The sequence below is a fragment of the Procambarus clarkii genome, chromosome 56 (assembly GCF_040958095.1).
Source record: "Procambarus clarkii isolate CNS0578487 chromosome 56, FALCON_Pclarkii_2.0, whole genome shotgun sequence".
In the NCBI taxonomy this organism is placed as follows: Eukaryota; Metazoa; Arthropoda; class Malacostraca; order Decapoda; family Cambaridae; genus Procambarus; species Procambarus clarkii.
In genome coordinates, this window is record NC_091205.1 from 33,471,884 (window position 1) to 33,492,236 (window position 20,353).

General features: G+C 42.0%; 1 protein-coding gene across 1 annotated transcript; it reads right to left on the reverse strand.

Moving 5' to 3' along the window:
- Nucleotides 1-950: 950 nt before the first annotated feature.
- Nucleotides 951-18,336, reverse strand: LOC138353256 (uncharacterized). Its single transcript, XM_069306148.1, has 3 exons — nucleotides 18,298-18,336; nucleotides 17,234-17,393; nucleotides 951-1,690 (listed from the first exon to the last, which is right to left on the reverse strand). The coding sequence occupies exons 1-3, from the start codon at nucleotides 18,334-18,336 to the stop codon at nucleotides 951-953; spliced, it is 939 nt and encodes a 312-aa protein (XP_069162249.1).
- Between the last annotated feature and the right edge of the window lie 2,017 nt (nucleotides 18,337-20,353).

Sequence of the window (20,353 nt, forward strand, 5' to 3'; positions counted from 1 at the left end):
TCAGGTCAGACCACAAATCCATCACGTCATACTACAAATCCATCAGGTCAGACAACATATCATTCAGATCCGACAACAAATCCATCAGGTCAGACAACACATCATTCAGATCAGACAACAAATCCATCACGTCAGACAACATATCATTCAGATCAGACAACAAATCCATCAGGTCAAACAACAAATCCATCAAGTCAGAAAACAAATCCATCAGGTCAGACAACAAATCCATCAGGTCAGACAACAAATCCATCAGGTCAGACCACAAATCCATCACGTCAGACTACAAATCCATCAGGTCACACTACAAATCCATCAGGTCAGACTACAAATCTTTCAGGTCAGACCACAAACCCATCAGGTCAGAGAACAAACCCATCTGGTCAGACAACAAATCCCTCAGGTCAGACCACAAATCCATCAGGTCAGACTACAAATCCATCAGGTCAGACTACAAATACATCAGGTCAGACCACAAATCCATCAGGTCAGACTACAAATCCATCAGGTCAGACTACAAATCCATCAGGTCAGACCACAAATCCATCAGGTCAGACCACAAATCCATCAGGTCAGACTACAAATCCATCAGGACAGACTACAAATCCATCAGGTCAGACTACAAACCCATCAGGTCAGACTACAAATCCATCAGGTCAGACTACAAATCCATCAGGTCAGACTACAAACCCATCTGGTCAGACAACAAACCCATCAGGTCAGACAACAAACCCATCAGGTCAGACAACAAACCCATCAGGTCAGACAACATATCCATCAGGTCAGACCACAAATCCATCAGGTCAGACTACAAATCCATCAGGTCAGACCACAAATCCATCAGGTCAGACTACAAATCCATCAGGTCAGACCACAAATCCATCAGGTCAGACTACAAATCCATCAGGTCAGACCACAAACCCATCAGGTCAGACCACAAATCCATCAGGTCAGACTACAAATTCCGGGACAGCGATATCAACTAATGAAATTGGAACAACATCAACCTCCATAACGGGCACAACATCAACCTCCACAACGGGCACAACATCAACCTCCACAACGGGCACAACATCGACCTCCACAACGGGAACAACATCAACCTCCACAACGGGCACAACATCGACCTCCTCAACGGGCACAACATCAACCTCCACAACGGGCACAACATCGACCTCCACAACGGGCACAACATCAACCTCCACAACGGGCACAACATCAACCTCCACAACGGGCACAACATCAACCTCCACAACGGGCACAACATCAACCTCCACAACGGGCACAACATCAACCTCCACAACGGGCACAACATCAACCTCCACAACGGGCACAACATCAACCTCCACAACGGGCACAACATCGACCTCCACAACGGGAACAACATCAACCTCCTCAACGGGCACAACATCAACCTCCACAACGGGCACAACATCGACCTCCACAACGGGCACAACATCGACCTCCACAACGGGCACAACATCAACCTCCACAACGGGTACAACATCGACCTCCACAACGGGCACAACACCAACCTCCACCTCCACATCCACAACATCAACATCAACTACCACTTCAACAACTATTACATCAACAACAACGTCAACAACGACCTCTATAACAACCACAGCAACCACCACTTCCACAACCACAACATCAACTACCACAACATCAACTACCACCTCTACAACTACAACATCAACTACCACCTCCACAACTACCACTTCAACAACCACAACATCAACTACCACCTCTACAACTACAACATCAACTACCACCTCCACAACTACCACTTCAACAACTACAACATCAACTACCACCTCTACAACTACAACATCAACTACCACCTCTACAACTACAACATCAACTACCACCTCTACAACTACAACAACTACCACCTCCACAACTACCACTTCAACAACTACAACATCAACTACCACCTCTACAACTACAACATCAACTACCACCTCTACAACTACAACAACAACTACCACCTCCACAACTACCACTTCAACAACCACAACATCAACTACCACTTCAAGGTGCAGAACTTGCTACTAAGAGGAGAAATGTAGACATTTACATACCACAGAGTCTATCACAGATTAAGAAAGTAATTAAAAACAGAGCAATGCAAAAGATGTACAGTGACCACAACACAGCAGTTGCAACGTCAGGATCTGCGGGTTGGTACAAGAATTCAACCAACTACGAACCACTTAGTTTGATGAAAGGGAACAGTAGAGCAACAGAAGTGCATTTACATCGTATCAGGCTTGGATACCCATGTGCATGGGAAAAAGGCTTACAGGTTCCGGAAGATGAGAGGAAATGTCAACACTGTGAAGAAATGCCCGACAGACCACTGGAACATTTTCTAACACAGTGCACAGTTACAAACCCATTATGATTTCAACTTAGATTCAACAGAGCAGAAGTTGTTAAACACATATGGCAAAATCTTACTGAAGCGACCATACGAGTCATATATACTCATACTCCGCCCAAGTAAAACAGAAACAAGCAACACTTAGTGAGCCAGCCAGAGGCTTAGGGCCCGCGCAGGAATATCCCTGCAAAAAAAACTACCACTTCAACAACCACAACTTCAACTACCACTTCAACTACCACCTTCAGCACTTAATCACCTTCAGTGATTAAGTGCTTAATTGCACACTAGTTTCTCTATCCGCTATCTCATCCTGTCAGTGTAAAAGAGACAAATGTAAGTGAATGCAGATCACCTGACCACCAAAAATAAGTGAATTAAAAGAAAGAAGGAAACTGCAGAAGGCCTATTGGCCCATACGAGGCAGCTCCTATCAATATCTCCAAGTGCCATACGTGTTAAATGATTGCTATATTGTTTTGACGTGCTATATTGAGGCTTAAATACATACAAGTCCTTCTTTCTTATAATTCACTTATTTTTGGTGGTCAGGTGATCTGCCCAGGCGGATATAAAAGTCTGATCAGCAATCTTTTCTTCATTCTACTTTGCTCTGATGAAGACGAATTAGCCGAAAACGCGATAAGCATTTCTATTTTTCACATGTGGTTATTCTGCATATATATATATATATATATATATATATATATATATATATATATATATATATATATATATATATATATATATATATATATATATATATATATATATATGTATGTGTATAAAGTACATATGGAAGCTGATCAGAATTACATTACACCTTTGTTAATGCACATTGATGACACTTCGAACACTTTATGTAGACATCAACAATAACCACCACCTCCACAACAATAACAACATCATCAACTACCTCCACAACCAAAATATCAACTACCACGACAACAACAACAATATCAACTACCACCTCTACAACTACTACATCAACAACATCAATCACCACTTCCACAACCACAACATAAACTACCACGACAACAACAACAACACCTACCACGACCACAACAAAATCAACTACAATAACAACAACAACAACAACTACCATGACAACAACAACAAATACCATTACAACTACAATAACAACTACCACGACAACAACAACATCAACTACCACGACAACAACAACATCAACTACCACGACAACAACAACATCAACTACCACGACAACAACAACATCAACTACCACAACAACATCAACAACAACAACAACAACTACTACTACTACGACAACAACAACAATTCAACTACCACGACGAAAACGGTAACAACTACCATGGTACCAACAACAACAACAACAACCACTACAACTACAACAACAAAATCAAATACAACGACCACAACAGAAACAACTACCACAACAACATCAACAACAACAACAACAACTACTACTACTACGACAACAACAACAATTCAACTACCACGATGACAACGGTAGCAACTACCATGGTACCAACAACAACAACAACAACCACGACAACAACAACAACCACTACAACTACAACAACAAAATCAAATACAACGACCACAACAGAAACAACTACCACAACAACAACAACTACCACAACAATAACAACATCAACTACCACAACAACTACTACTACTAATACTACTATAACAACTACTACTACAATTGTTTAAACTACAATATCAACAACAACAACAATCCCACATCATCACCTACCACACAATAAACGACTAGAGGAACTGGAGCTTAAATTATATATCCATAATGTGCAAAGAAAATGAATCACGCGCATCTGTTTAGGATGCCACTGGAAGGCTCCCTAGAGTCTGAGGAGTCAGACTCTCAAGACTTGTATATGGCTAACCACAACTGGATGTCAGGGAGCCAGACTTCCAACACTAATATAGGGTTAACCACAACGGGAGACAGCGAGCTAGACTTTCAATACGTGTATATGGTTAACTACAGCTGGAGGCCGGAGAGCCCGACTCTCAAGACTTGTATATGGTTAACCACAGCTGGAGGTCAGGGAGCCAGACTTTCAAAACTTGTATGTGGCTAAGCGTAGCTTGCGGCCGGGGAGCCAGACTTTCAAGACTTGTATTTGGTCAACCACAGCTGGAGGCCGGGGAGTCAGACTTTCAAGACTTGTACATGGTTGAACACAGCTGGATGTCGAGTTCAAGTTCAAGTATGCTAATGGCGACAAGAAAAAATACATCTCTAAAGGATAGAGTAGCTTAGGCTATTTTTATCCCCCGCTGGAGATCGAGGAGCCAGACTTTCATCATTTGTATAAGGCTAAGCACATCTGGAGGCCCGAGAGCTAGACTTTCAAAACTTGAAAATGGTTACCCCACAGCTGGAGGTCGGGGAGCCAGATCTTCCAGACATGTATTGGATTGGCCACAGCTAGTGGTTCATGAACCAGAGCTTGCAGACATATGTAAGGTTAACCACAGCTGGTGGTTCATGAGCCAGAGCTTGCAGACTTATGTAAGGTTAACCACAGCTGGTGGTTGATGAGCCAGAACTTGCAGACCTATGTAAGGTTAACCACAGCTGCTGGTTGATGAGTCAGAGGTTGCAGACTTATGTAAGGTTAACCACAGCTGGTGGTTGATGAGCCAGAACTTGCAGACTCATGTAAAGTTAAGCACAGCTGGTGGTTGATGAGCCAGAGCTTGCAGACTTATATAAGGTTAACCACAGCTGCTGGTTGATGAGCCAGAGCTTGCAGACTTATGTAAGGTTAACCACAGCTGGTGGTTCGTGAACCAGAGCTTGCAGACTTTTGTAAGGTTAACCTACAGGTGGTTGCTAATGAGCCAGAGCTTGCAGACTTATGTAAGGTTAACCACAGCTAGTGGTTCATGAACCAGAGCTTGCAGACTTATGTAAGGTTAACCACAGTAGGTGGTTCATGAGCCAGAGCTTGCAGACTTATGTAAGGTTAACCACAGCTGGTGGTTCATGAGCCAGAGCTTGCAAACATATATAAGGTTAACCACAGCTGGTGGTTCATGAGCCAGAGCTTGCAAACATATATAAGGTTAACCACAGCTGGTGGTTCATGAACCAGAGCTTGCAGACTTATGTAAGGTTAACCACAGCTAGTGGTTCATGAACCAGAGCTTGCAGACTTATGTAAGGTTAACCACAGTAGGTGGTTCATGAGCCAGAGCTTGCAGACATATGTAAGGTTAACCACAGCTGGTGGTTGATGAGCCAGAGCTTGCAAACATATATAAGATTAACCACAGCTGGTGGTTCATGAGCCAGAGCTTGCAGACATATGTAAGGTTAACCACAGCTAGTGGTTCATGAGCCAGAGCTTGCAAACATATATAAGGTTAGGAACTGCTGGAGTCCGGGAGCCAGATTTTTGCAGGCAGACCACAGCTGAACTCCGGGGAGCTAGACTATGAAGTCATGTATAAGACAGACCTCAGCTCGAGGTCTATGAGCAAGAACTTCAAATATATATGAGGTCTCAGCCTCACTTACATGCCCTCCTCAGCCTCCTTGAGTCTCTGTTATCTTCAGCAACCCTCATTTTCAATTATATATTTTAAATGTCTCATTCAGTTTGTTGTTTATTAATCATATTATCTGACCATCCATAGAATCCCATCTGCTTTCCTTAGATTCTCACTGGAGTCTCTTTCATTAAATAATAATCCTACCTGTTCCTTCTTCAGTAAGTTGCACTTTCACTATATTGCTGGGCACTAATCGCTTCAAAACCTTGCACAGACTCATAAAGAAAGCACCTAACTTAGCACATATTTAGATATTTGATCATATAAAGCTCCTTACCTAACTTGGTTTCAATTTTAAATGTCCTCGCGACTCGGTCTCCGGCCAGGCCTTCTGGCTGGAGTCTGGTCAACCAGGTAATTGACAAGGAATAATTCACTTTGATATAAATGATCGATGATCAATTCCTCACTCGGTTGATCAGGAATTCATTTGAAGGTTTACCAAGTTCCCATTCGAACACTGAGAACACATTATAACTAGCTCGGCTAGTTATAATCTACGTGTAGGGGAGAGCGATGAAAATTATTGGGGTTTTAATGTTTACAAAATTTTATTTCATCATTCCTAATGCTCGTATGCTTTACAACGAAGCTATTGCACATTAGGTTCTGTTCCCTAGTCTCGCAAGGAGATATTTCTGTAACAGTCTCTGATATTTTCCAAATGTAAACTACTATTCGTCTCTCTCGAGTAGACAGAGATGCATCGTTCGAGTATGCATCGCTCCAAAGAGAGGAGATTGAGACATTTTATGCGATCCGAATAATTTACATAGCTCCTGATCCCCAGCCCCTAAGAAGGATCCTGGGCTCCTGATCCCCAGCCCCCAAGAAGGATCTGAAGCTCCTGATCCCCAGCCTCCAAGAAGGATCTGGGGCTCCTGATTCCCAGCCCCCAAGTAGGATCTGAAGCTCCTGATCCCCATTCCCCAAGAAGGATCTGGGGCTTCTGATCCCCAGCCCCCAAGAAGGATCTGAAGCTCCTGATCCCCAGCCCCCAAGAAGGATCTGAAGCTCCTGATCCCCAGCCCCCAAGAAGGATATGGGGCTTCTGATCCCCAGCCCCCAAGAAGGATCTGGGCTCCTGATTCCCAGCCCCAAGAAGGACCTGGGGCTCCTGATCCCCAGCCCCAAGAAGGATCTAGGGCTCCTGATCCTCAGCCCCCAAGAAGGATCTGGAGCTCCTGATCCCCAGCCCCCACGTGTTCCTGATCCTCAGCTCCCAGCTGGCACCTGATTACCAGCCCCCTCGTGGCTCCTGATCCCCAGCCCCCAGCTGGCCCCTGATCCACAGCCCCCAGCCCCCACCCTGATCTCCATGTCCGAGCTGACCCCTGATCTCCACTTCATTACTTACCAACAACTTAGTCCAGATTCATGAAGCAGTAACGAGAGTGCTTAAGGTAACTTTTCTTTCTAATCGGGTTCTCGGTTTATAAGTTGTGATACAACAAACTGTTTACTAATACCGATCTTTCTAGCAACACGCCTTCATGCGAAGGCATTTCTGGAGCACTTGTAGGCGCCCAGTTCAGAGACTGGGCCGCAGGGAGGTTGATCCCCGAAATAAGCACTACTGAACATTGTATGTCATAAACGCTTATTATAGCTAACTCTATGGGAAACTAGACACCATTCTTCTGTCGAACGTTAATTACTAATTCTCGGTGTCTCACATTTTTATTATGTAGGTATTTAATAAAATGTGTAAATAAATAATATCACAGCATCATATTGTGAGAACAAATATTAAGTAATTAGAATCTGCGAAACATATTAGTAGTGACCTCTGTTGAGAGGCAGGTGAACCAGATCCCAAATAGCTGGGTAAAGAACACCTTGGTAAATCCTACCTGGGGGATTCTTACAGAGTTCCTAAGAACCTTCGTGAAATAGCCCCAAAAAAGGTATTCGTGATGCTTAGTGAATCTAGTTCTGAAGTGGTAGAATTTTTATGTTTTCTTTGTTAGTTTAGCTTGTGTTTATTACTTGGCTTTTCATAAATTTATTTAAGTTTTCGCTTTATATTGTTTTATTTATTTTTAATTTTCTGTTTAATAAAAGCATTCATGTTAATTGACTTTAATTCTGTCCAATTCTTGCATAAATTTATGAAATGCATTTCTTATCCTATAGATAAATATAATAATAAATTTTAATGTTATTTATAACACCTGTTCTGGTGATGAGAGTGCGTTTGTAGTTCATTATTTTTGTGAAGCAAGTAAAATGATCTCGATACTTTTGTTCCATGTGCGATGTAAAATGTGTATATAAGTTGTATATGCGCATTTTACATCGAATTAAACATCATTTATACTATTACTACTACCATCAAATGTCTCCCAAACATACCATTGCAAAAATTAGGACAATATATTTATAATATTTTCGAATACTTTAGCCAATTTATTTCTTTACGAATGGGGGAATAATTGTCATCTGAAACAATACATTGATAATATACATATATATTGCAATATAAACGTCCTCTCTATCTGGGATGGACTCCCCCCCCCCCCAACCAAATGTATTGTAAAGGTTTTCTCTCATCCTCTGGACGGACCCCTGAATGTATCAATGATGTCCCTTCTTAAGCCGGACAGAGAGGCCTCACTTCACATTAATAAAAAACTATCCAACTCATGTGGGAGGGAGAGATCTATAATTTCTGCTGTACGCTACTTTTAGGGAAATACCAATAATCAGGAGTCTACTTTCTGCCAACGGCCCTGCGTCAGGTACACTGTTACATTCAGTGGTGATAAACTTCAAATAACAATTAGAATTAAGGTAGTGTTAAGGCACTCACCAAATATAGTGAGTCTAACTGGTGGGAGGGCTCTCCCAGAATAATTTACTAATGATGAAGCTCTCAACCTGAAACATCCGAGGCCCAGCCCACAGAAAAGTTATTCACCTGTTAAATAATTTACAGATGTCTAGAAGATATGACGGGATGGTAACAAGCACTGGACACTGAAACCTTATCCTAGAAATTAACAGTTTATTTCACAAAAAACCCACCTGACTCGTAACAAATATCAATAAACTTTTAGAGTGGAATCATGGAATATTACAAACACCCATGTGATATCAGTCAACAGTGCACTCTATAGTTAAAATAATTATAACAGCACTACAGGGCACGGCACGAAAGAACTGAACTTAACTGAAAGACTCTCCATTCACAAGATTGGAGTGAAGCTGTTTCACTTCACCCATCACCAGACAACTGCCTCCCTCTAACCCTCTTACCAATCACAGGCAGCGCTAAATCCGTCTAAACTTATCGAACAGAACTGACTTGCTCTTCCAGTCAAGTTTGCCCACATACTACCTAGTTATAAATAACTTCACAAATTCACTAGATATATCATAACAGTCCACTTATTACTCCAACAGTCCAACACATATCATCCTAGGTATTTTTTTTATCTAAATATTCGTGGACCGGCAGTAGCGTCGCCACTGGGAACTTGCTCTACTGACAAAGCTCTTTCTCACGCTTTGCATTTCTCTCATTTCTGCTTGTTCCTCTTATTAAATATACTATTCAAGTCGTAACAGTTTGCTTCTTTTTTAAACAGACCACTATGGTTGTTACACTCTGCTTCTTTATTAAACAGACCCCACAGGTCGTAACACTTTGCTTCTTTATTAAACAGATCGCTCAGGTCGTAACACTTTGCTTCTTTATTAAACAGACCACACAGGTCGTTACACTCTGCTTCTTTATTAAACAGACTACTCAGCTCGTTACACTCTACTTCGTTATTAAATTGACCACACAGGTCGTTACACTCTGCTTCTTTATTAAATTGACCACACAGGTCGTTACACTCTGCTTCTTTATTAAATTGACCACACAGGTCGTTACACTCTGCTTCTTTATTAAATTGACCACACAGGTCGTTACACTCTGCTTCTTTATTAAATTGACCACACAGGTCGTTACACTCTGCTTCTTTATTAAATTGACCACACAGGTCGTTACACTTTGCTTCTTTATTAAAGTGACCACACAGGTCGTTACACTTTGCTTCTTTATTAAACAGACCACACAGGTCGTAACACTTTGCTTCTTTATTAAACAGACCACACAGGTCGTTACACTCTGCTTCTTTATTAAACACACCGCACAGGTCGTTACACTTTGCTTCTTTATTAAACAGATCGCACAGGTCGTTACACTCTGCTTCTTTATTAAACACACCGCACAGGTCGTACACTTTGCTTCTTTATTAAACAGACTACTCAGCTCGTTACACTCTACTTCGTTATTAAATTGACCACACAGGTCGTTACACTCTGCTTCTTTATTAAATTGACCACACAGGTCGTTACACTCTGCTTCTTTATTAAATTGACCACACAGGTCGTTACACTCTGCTTCTTTATTAAATTGACCACACAGGTCGTTACACTTTGCTTCTTTATTAAAGTGACCACACAGGTCGTTACACTTTGCTTCTTTATTAAACAGACCACACAGGTCGTAACACTTTGCTTCTTTATTAAACAGACCACACAGGTCGTTACACTCTGCTTCTTTATTAAACACACTGCACAGGTCGTTACACTTTGCTTCTTTATTAAACAGATCGCACAGGTCGTTACACTCTGCTTCTTTATTAAACACACCGCACAGGTCGTACACTTTGCTTCTTTATTAAACAGACCACACAGGTCGTTACACTCTGCTTCTTTATTAAACACACTGCACAGGTCGTTACACTTTGCTTCTTTATTAAACAGACCACACAGGTCGTTACACTTTGCTTCTTTATTAAACAGACCGCACAGGTCGTTACACTCTGCTTCTTTATTAAACAGACTGCACAGGTCGTTACACTTTGCTTCTTTATTAAACACACCGCACAGGTCGTAACACTTTGCTTCTTTATTAAACAGACCACACAGGTCGTTACACTTTGCTTCTTTATTAAACAGACCGCACAGGTCGTTACACTCTGCCTCTTTTTTAAATTGACCACACAGGTCGTAAAACTATCTTCTAATCCAGAAGAAAAAAAGAATTACTCTACTTGAAGAGTAGTGGCATTTTTTTTGCTTTTTGGGGAAGTTCACAAAGTTGAAAGTTAACAATTCCAACATAAGTATACCAAATTTAACATAATAAACCAAAATAATATATCTTGGTATAAACAACCAAAGAGTACAACAATACATGCAGGCGATGAGTCACAATAACGTGGCTGAAGTATGTTGACCAGACCACACACTAGAAGTTGAAGGGACGACGACGTTTCGGTCCGTCCTGGACCATTCTCAAGTCGATTGTGATGAGGAGGTAGGGACAGGCAATAAATAGGCAAGAGAGAGCTGAGGAGGAAAGTAAGGTGTGGGGGATAGTAGTAATAATGAGAACTGCAGAAGGCCTATTGGCCCATGCGAGGCAGCTCCTATTATAACCACGGAAGGAGATATATAGTGGCATGTACATTCATGCCACATGCCTCGCATACATATGGAATGTACATAGTGGCATGTACATTCACTTCTTTTCCTACCATCTTCCTTCTGTTAAGAAAAGTGTCCTCGTCTCTCTCTTCCTCCGCGCTCTACGCATCAGCGACCCTCAGTTTCTTGATTCTGAAATTGCCTTTATCTACAAATCATTCTCTTGCCTTGGTTATCCTTTGCATTTCATCAACTGTGCCTACTCTCAAGCTAAACGAAATTTCTTTCATCCTAAACCTGCTTCCAACACTAGTAGCACTGTACTATGCCTTCCCTTAATATCTGAACTCAAAACTTTTACCAATACCTTTCGTCCTCTTGACATTAAACTCGCCTTTCGACAAACTAACACACTTCGTAGCAATCTAGTTCACACTGCTCCTCCTGCTTCTAATGCTGCTGGTGTCTACTCTATTTCCTGTTCATCTTGTCCTCTCCAATACTTTGGCGAAACTGGCCGTACACTGAATGACAGACTTAAAGAACACAAGAGAAGTGTTAAGTCTGCAGACACTAACAATGCTCTCTTCTGCCATGTGAGGGATTCTAATCATCCCATTGATTGGTCTTCCTCCAAAATAATCTTTCCTGCCTCTACTCTACACAGACGCCGTCTTGTAGAATCGGCTCTTATACACAATGTACCCAACATGAACTTGAGTCCTGGCTTTGTTGCTGTGGACTCTTCCCTTTCACAGTATATACTCAAATGCTCTAATCTTTCTAACAAACGTGACTTAACACAAGCTTACCCCTTCCATTTATCTTTCTTTCTCTTTCCTTTTCTTTCTCTCTTCTCCATTTTTCTGTTCATTGTCTTCTCCTACGCTCCCTTGCTATCCTCTTCTTATTCCTATTACTATCTCCTTTGGTGGTTATAATAGGAGCTGCCTCGTATGGGCCAATAGGCCTTCTGCAGTTCTCATTATTACTACTATCCCCTACACCTTACTTTCCTCCTCAGCTCTCTCTTGCCTATTTATTGCCTGTCCCTACCTCCTCATCACAATCGACTTGAGAATGGTCCAGGACGAACCGAAACGTCGTCGTCCCTTCAACTTCTAGTGTGTGGTCTGGTCAACATACAACAATACATATAAACTCTACAACAATATATACAGGAAATAAGGAAATACATAACTCATCATCTCCATCGAAGTCACCCCACTAATCCAAAATGTGAACATCAACTCTCAATAAGCACTAACCCATAATGAACAAAAATTATTCCAATCCACCAGATCACAAGCTCTGAAAGTCAACACCAATGCACAAGAATCAATAGGCACTGTACTTTATTCACAAAAAAGTATAATAGTCCAATACATCACAATCTCTGAAAAAACACAATTTATTTCCATCAATACACACTAATCATTTTTTTTAAATGCACATGAAATATAGCAATGTGCAATATCACACTCCTCACACATAATCCAAAATATCACCAAGATCATCAGTATCCACAATGACATCCTAGTCATAATCACCATCATCAAAATCATGAACATCAGCAAAGTCAACATCATTAATGTCCATGTAACAATCATCAATATCGCAAATATCATGAACCTCCTAAATTTTATTATCAACACAAACCTCAATATGATTATAAATGTCAACATCTTCAATATGAAACTCAACGTCATCATAATTACCAATAAACATAACCCGTGTTATGGCTATACCGTAGCAACAAAATTACTATAAGCAATATCATAATCACTAATATCATCAAGGTCCAAATTCTCAGAATCCAGTTGATTATCCATATCACCCCTATCATCATCATCATCATCATCATCATCATCAATATTATACTCATTACCAATATTTCAAGCATTTTTCATATCAGGAATAACATCACTAGCAACACTATAATAGTGTTCCTAGTGATCATTAGTATCAACATCTTCCTCATTACCAAGAACACCATCATTAACTTAAACCAATACATACTATAAATACCAAAGACTGTACAAAATACCTGAAAATTCACAATATTATAATCCACCAAAACAAACTGGAACATTAGTTCACCATACCTGCAAACAAAATGACATTCTGGACATGCATTATCAATCAACACATCAGCAATAACAATCCCGTATATGGCATATTTCTGCAGTGTTACCAAGAAGTTTTGCACCTCACTTGATCCCTTGAATTTAACTTTCCTTCTCAACCATTGTAATAATGGGGTGGTAACCCTGGTAACACTCCTACCAAAGTATCTGAAAGAGCAACCACATTGCCATAAATTATGCCAGTATATATTTACCTGGGACAAGGTATTTTGCATTCGTTGACAATTTATCTCTTCATGGCTTAGCTTTACCTGCAACCACCATATAATCGAAACATGTTACAGTACAGTGTTCAATCGAACACTTAGAATACATTACAGCAAGATCAGATGTCTGTAACACATCAAACAATTTGGAGACTTGAGCAGATGTTTCTTCCAATTGTCTGTAGACACCACGACGTCATCCAAACATGGTCTCCTGTCTAAACTCGATTATGGTGGCCCTGCATAGTCTTCTGCTTCTCCTCCTACTCTTCGCCGTCTTGATGCTTTGCACCATACTGGGTTGCGTCTCATCTCTGGTGCCTTTCGTTCTACTCCCACACTCAGTTTGTATGTTGACACTGGCTTTCTCTCTCTCTTCAGGACCGCCGTGATCGCTACTGTCTTCGCTATCTTGCGCGGTCCTTACAACATCCTTTCTCTCGCCTCTGTCGTGCTTTGACTTTTCCTCCTCCTGTAGTTCCTGTTCCTCTTCATCGTCTCCCACTTTCTGTCCGGTTATCTCGCTTACAGGATTATCTTTCTGTTCGTATGTTTTTCCTCGTATTGTTCCTTCCTTGCCTCCGTGGAGAGTCCCCCTTCCCAAGTTTTGTACGTCCTTGACTTGAATTACTAAAGCCTTTACCCCTCCTATAATTCTGAAAAGCCTCTTCCTTGAGCACTTTTCTTCGCACTCCCACTCTCTTTCCATCTTCACCGATGGGTCTAAGTCTGCGGACGGTGTTGGCTACTCTGTTGTTTTTCCTGACCTTACTTATATATGTCGCCTCCCTTCGGAGACTAGCGTCTTTACGACAGAACTTTATGCTATTCTCTATGTTCTTCGTCTCTTGCTTTCTCATTCTCATTCCTCCTTTGTGGTTGTAGTTGACTCTTGTAGTGCCCTCATGGCTCTAGGGTCCTATAATCCTGTCCATCCGGTGGTCATCGAGATTCAACATTGGCTGTTTCTTATTTCTAGTAAATTTAAATCAGTAGAGTTTTGCTGGGTTCGCAGCCATATTGGTGTTTCTTTCAATGAGCGTGCGGATGTTGCCGCTAGGGAAGCTATCCGTTCTTGTCCCATCTCCCGTAAAGGTATTCCTTATTCCGACTTTTATCCTATTATTCATTCCTCCATCCTTGCCCGTTGACAGGGTTGTTGGTCCTCTGTGGTTAGTAACAAGCTGCGTACTCTCAAACGTAGTGTGTCCCTGTGGCCTTCCTCCTACCACCGTAACCGGCGGTGGGAAACTGCTTTGGCACGGCTGCGGGTTGGCCATACTCGCTTATCCCACGGTCACTTAATGGAGCGCCGCCCTGCTCCTTATTGTCCGAATTGCGTTGTCCCTCCTACAGTTGTTGAATGTCCTGACTTCCAGGACGAGCGTGTGTCTTGCTTTCCGACCGTCCCTCGCAGTCACTTGTCCCTCGATAGAATTCTAGGTGAATTGAATACTTTTGATATCGTTCGCCTTATGCGTTTTTTTCTCGTATTGACATTTTTGGTGATATTTAGCGCCCTCTGATTATTTTGCACATTGATGGTGCTACATAGCCTTCCCGGTTTGGTGCCTTCTTTTGATAATTACCTTACCTTACCAAACATGGTCTACACGTGGGAATATTAGCCAAAAACTTTTACTGTAGAGGTAGAAATGTAACAGGAACCATATTTAGCCTAAAAGGTTAAATGGCCAAACCGTCTTCCAGTAGAAAGTCAACCTCAGGCTGAACAATGGCAAGCTTGTCAGGACTGATCCACAAAGGTGGTAATCTAATAGGTGAGTAGGTAGTAAGTTGAATGTCATGGATGATGACCGACGTCTGAGTAGGAACCTCTCCAACCACGGTCAAGAAGTCATCAGGCCACTGCTATCTTGAGGTTATGTTGAGATGATTTCGTGGCTTAGAGTCCCGCGGTCCAGTCCTCGACGAGGCCTTTTTGTTACATACCCTCAGGAAGCAGCCCAATGCAGCTGTCTAACTCCCAGGTACTTATTTACTGCTAGGTGAACAAGGGCATCAGGGTGAAAAAAACTCTGTCCATTTGTTTTCGCCTCCACCGGGAATCGAGCCCGGAACCTTAGGACTACGAATCCCTAGCCCTGTCCCCTCAGCTGTCAGGACCCCCTCAGCTGTCAGGCCCCCACCTCAGCTGCTGCACCATCTCACGTTAAGTCTTCTGTAAGGGTCTTCCCCCCAATCCAATATCATAAGAGCTAGAATAGTTGGAATATAAATTAGTTGGATCCTTAACAGAGTCAGTATCGCGAGTAGCCAACATAATACAGTGAAATAAGGCAACAGGCAAGGGGGGCCCTGGAACCTCTTCAACCAGTTCAGGTGCTCAACCAGCCCTTTTTTTCTGTCACCTGGCATGCTCACTCTAAAGCATAGTTTGGTAAGGTCCTCCTGCATGACGTAGGAACCTTCATCTTTGTGGGACATGGAGCTACAAGAACGAGGCTTTAAAACCAACCCCTTCTCTCCGGGATCAACTGTATAAAGTGTAGCACTGTGATTATGATCATGTTAGTCTGCATCCTGTCCTGACCTTGCTTGAAATGTTGAAGAGCCACTACTCTCACTGCCTGCAATCTCTGAAAGGGTTTCTTTTCAAACTCAGTCCCTTCAGTAACATCCACATTGCTTAGAAGCTTACCCTGCATGATTAATAAGGAACCATGAACTTTATGACCAAATACTATTCCAGGGAGAGGGAGCATCCTAAAGAACTGTGAAGCCCCTCTCTAGCTGCAAATAAGACATAAGGATGAAGAATTCGCTTGTCCCTGCAAAATTCCTCAAACAAATCTGACTTAAAAGTACTCCATTGATCAGTCTGCACTACCCAGGGAAGATCAAATGCTGATAAGTATCGTATTAGTTGTGCAATTACTGCCTTGGCTATGGTTTTCCTCACTTCGTAAGCTTCAGGGAACAGTATTGTTATGCACATTAAAGTTATCAAATAAATATTCCCCATTTTAGTTCTGGGTAATGGGCCAACACAGTCTAATACAACATGGAAGAAATGTTCCTTAGGCACTACAATTGGCCTTAATGGATCTTTAATGGGTAACTGGTTGGATTTTCCAACCTCTGACAGATTATACACTGGCTACAATACCTCAACATCTTTTTATAGTTGTGGCCAAAAGAAATACATGAAAATTTTAGAATAAGTTATATTAATACCCAGATGTCCCCCCATATGATGATCATGAGCAACATAAATAACTTGTTCCCTGTCTTGCTGGGGTACAACAAACTGGAATACTGCTCTCCCAGTCATCTGATGAGGGAGAATTGTGGGGTATCCATCTCCTCATCGAGAGCTGATCCTTGTAATAGAATTCAGAAGACAAGGTGTCACAGTCCCCTCCAGACAGAGCTATGGCATTCTTTTAACATAGGGTCATCCCTCTGTAGTTCACTTAAGATGCATTTTTGTCCTCGGTCTGAGGCAATAAAGGGAGGGACAGCAGCGGCATCCTCACCTTCTCCACTCTCTGGAGTTAATGGTGGTTCTTCCACACTGACCTCAGGAGTGTCATCGACATGGGGCATAAAAGTCTCTCTAAGAACGACCTCAGCGTCTCGCTTTGGTGCGTCTACAGGGGCTGGAGTCTCAATAACCTTGGGAACTACAAGGTTGCCCTAAATAATCACACCCAGAGACCTAGTCACTGCACATGCAGGGTATACAATATCCTCCTCTCCTGCCTTGGACTTCGGTACAAAATGAGGATTTGTCAGCATTATTGGCAATTGATTACCTCCTATTTTATCTCCTGCAATATCATTACTCAATATGAGATCTAGTTCCGGGACAGGTAAATAGAAGCTAACACCTACTGTACTACATCCTTGGAAACAATCAGCATCTGTGGGGAAAACTGACTCGTGCGATTTAATTATTTAGCAATTTATTTCTTACGTTAATTTAATTGTTTCGATAGTGGACTGTATGATCTTTAAAGTGGACTGTATGATTTTATTCCCAAAAATCGTTTCCAATACATTCTGGGGGGGGTTATTATTTATATATATATAGCAGTAGTGAAATATGTGAATAGAACCGCGCGCACCACATGAGCAGGTGTGCCAATTAGGCCCCCCCTGCTCAGGTGGTGTGCAGGTGTCTAGTCACAAAGGGTTCTGGGGGTTACCCGGGGTGTGCAGGCGTACGTCCGGCCGCGCTGCACTAGTCACTCGGTAATCATGTTGGATTGGGGCAGCGGCATGTGGGGCGATGTGGGTCATGTAGGGTAAAGTGTAAGTATAGGAACAGGAGAGCAATAGTAGTAGATGAATATATATGAGTATATGCCATAGAGTTATTGCGTGTAGATATATATAGTTAAATAACAGTATGTAGGATATGTTGAGGGGGGAGGGGGGGGCCCTACCTCTAACATGGTAGGAGACCAGGCTCTTAAGATGGGTGGTTAGGGGTAGGGCACATGAAGGAGTTTAAGGGGAGAGGGGAAGGGATGGGGAGCGGGCGGCAGCTTTGACTGATAGTGCGGGTCTCTGTTTTATGTAGTGTAAATATTTTTACCAATTCTTTTCCTGTGGTGGGGGTCTCCAATATCTTCATGTCGGAGTCGAGAGGTGTACACGGATGGAGGTCACAATAACAAATGAGGGTGGGAATTTACCCGTACTGTTTTTGTAAACAGGGTGGGTGGAGGCACACCTCTCCCTCCCCTCCCTTACCTTCTAGAGTGGTACGGAGCAGGACCACATACCGCCACATAGACCTGAGAAGTGTCACCACATGGCACATGGATGTGTGCAGGAGCCAGTGTTTTGAACCACTCTCCTCTTGAAGAGTGAGACGCAACTGCTGGGAATGACAGCAATACGGCGTACCATACTCACTCCTGTTACAGCTCACACTGCCACATAGCAGCAACGCAGCGGCACATAGGCCATGAGGCAGCCCACATACCGCAATGTAGGAGAACTGTACCGGTGTGTGGTCTTTGATGCCCCGCGCGTTAAGGTGGTGTTATATGTCGCACCCTCCCCTCACCCCCCTCCCATGCAGGTGTCAGTCATCATCAAACATTCGACAATTCCACACTTCACATTTCCTCAGTCCACAATAAACGAGGGAAAAAGTCATCACATTATATAAATTTATTCTTTTATTAAACACTTAAGCGATTTACAACGATAATATTAATAATAATATCGTAGGAATATATCAGCCTGTGGTCTTGTATGTCTTTCACCAGACAATAAATAGTTAAAGGCGTTAACCCTTTATATATAATTTTGCTGAGGAAGAAGGCTTCGGGGCGTCGGGTAACCTCTTGGGAGTTTGACACGTAACTGGACTAAATGAGACATTACCATACACCATACCCAGAAGGTCCCCCATCCCCCTCCCCTTACACCTAGCACACAAGTCTGTTTACATCTTCCCCTCCGAGGTTGAGGGGTGGGGGGGGGCTTACACGCATGTCTCTATATTCTCAACAAATAACGACTATAGCCTGAGGTATATTTAATTTTGCTTTCACTCTGAGTAACGAGCCTCATCGCTTACCAGTCTTCAGTTTTATTCTATCTAATCAAGCTACTGCCCCGCATTTAGCATCACTCAGTAAACTCAGTCAAAGTCAGTAGGGTAGCGTTTTCTGAATGAGGGAAACATTTTTTACATCTTAAAAGATGTCTACCAGTCTTCAATTTTTTTCTATCAAATCAAATCAGTGCTCTTATCACTCAGTCAACTCAGTCAAAGTCAGTAGGTTAGCGTTTACTGAATGAGGGAAACATTTTTTGCATTTTAAATGATGACTACCAGTCTTCAAATTTTTTCTATCAAATCAAATCAGTGCTAGCATCACTCAGTAAAAGTCAGTAGGTAAGCGCTTACTGAATGAGGGAAACGTTTTTTACATTTTAAAAGATGTCTACCAGTCTTCAATTTTTTTCTATCAAATCAAATCAGTGCATCTATGCATCAGTGCAAATATGCATCACTCAATAAACTCAGTCAAAGTCAGTAGGTAAGCGTTTACTGAATGAGGGAAACATTTTTTCATCTTAAAAGTGTCTACCAGTCTTAAATTGTTTTTCTTTCTATCAAATCAAATCAGTGACAGCACCACTCAGTAAACTTAAAGTCAGTAAGTAAGCGTTTACTGAACGAGGGAAACATTTTGGGCGGAGAGCGAGCCTTCGGAGGCGGCTCGCCTCTGTAAAGTTTGTCACATAACTGGGGCTAAATGAGGCGATACCGCCCACCATACCCGACCGCTCCCTCCCCTCACACTTGTCACTCACAAGTTAACAGTTTACATGCTTTTCTCGCTATACAGAATAATAAATAATAAATAAATAAATAGTTAGGAAAAGTAAACCCGTTTATATATAATTTTTATTCTTTTATTATCATTTAACACTTAAGCAGCAGTGCGTGTCTCTGTATTCATATTAAATAATGACTATAGCCTGAGGTATAGACCTTTTAATTTTGCTTTTGATTCTTGAGTAACGAGCCTCATCGTATACCAGTCTTCAATTTTCTTCTATCAAATCAAATCTCTGCCAGTAAAACAGTCACTCAGGTAAAGCCAGTAGAAATTTTTACTGAATGTGGG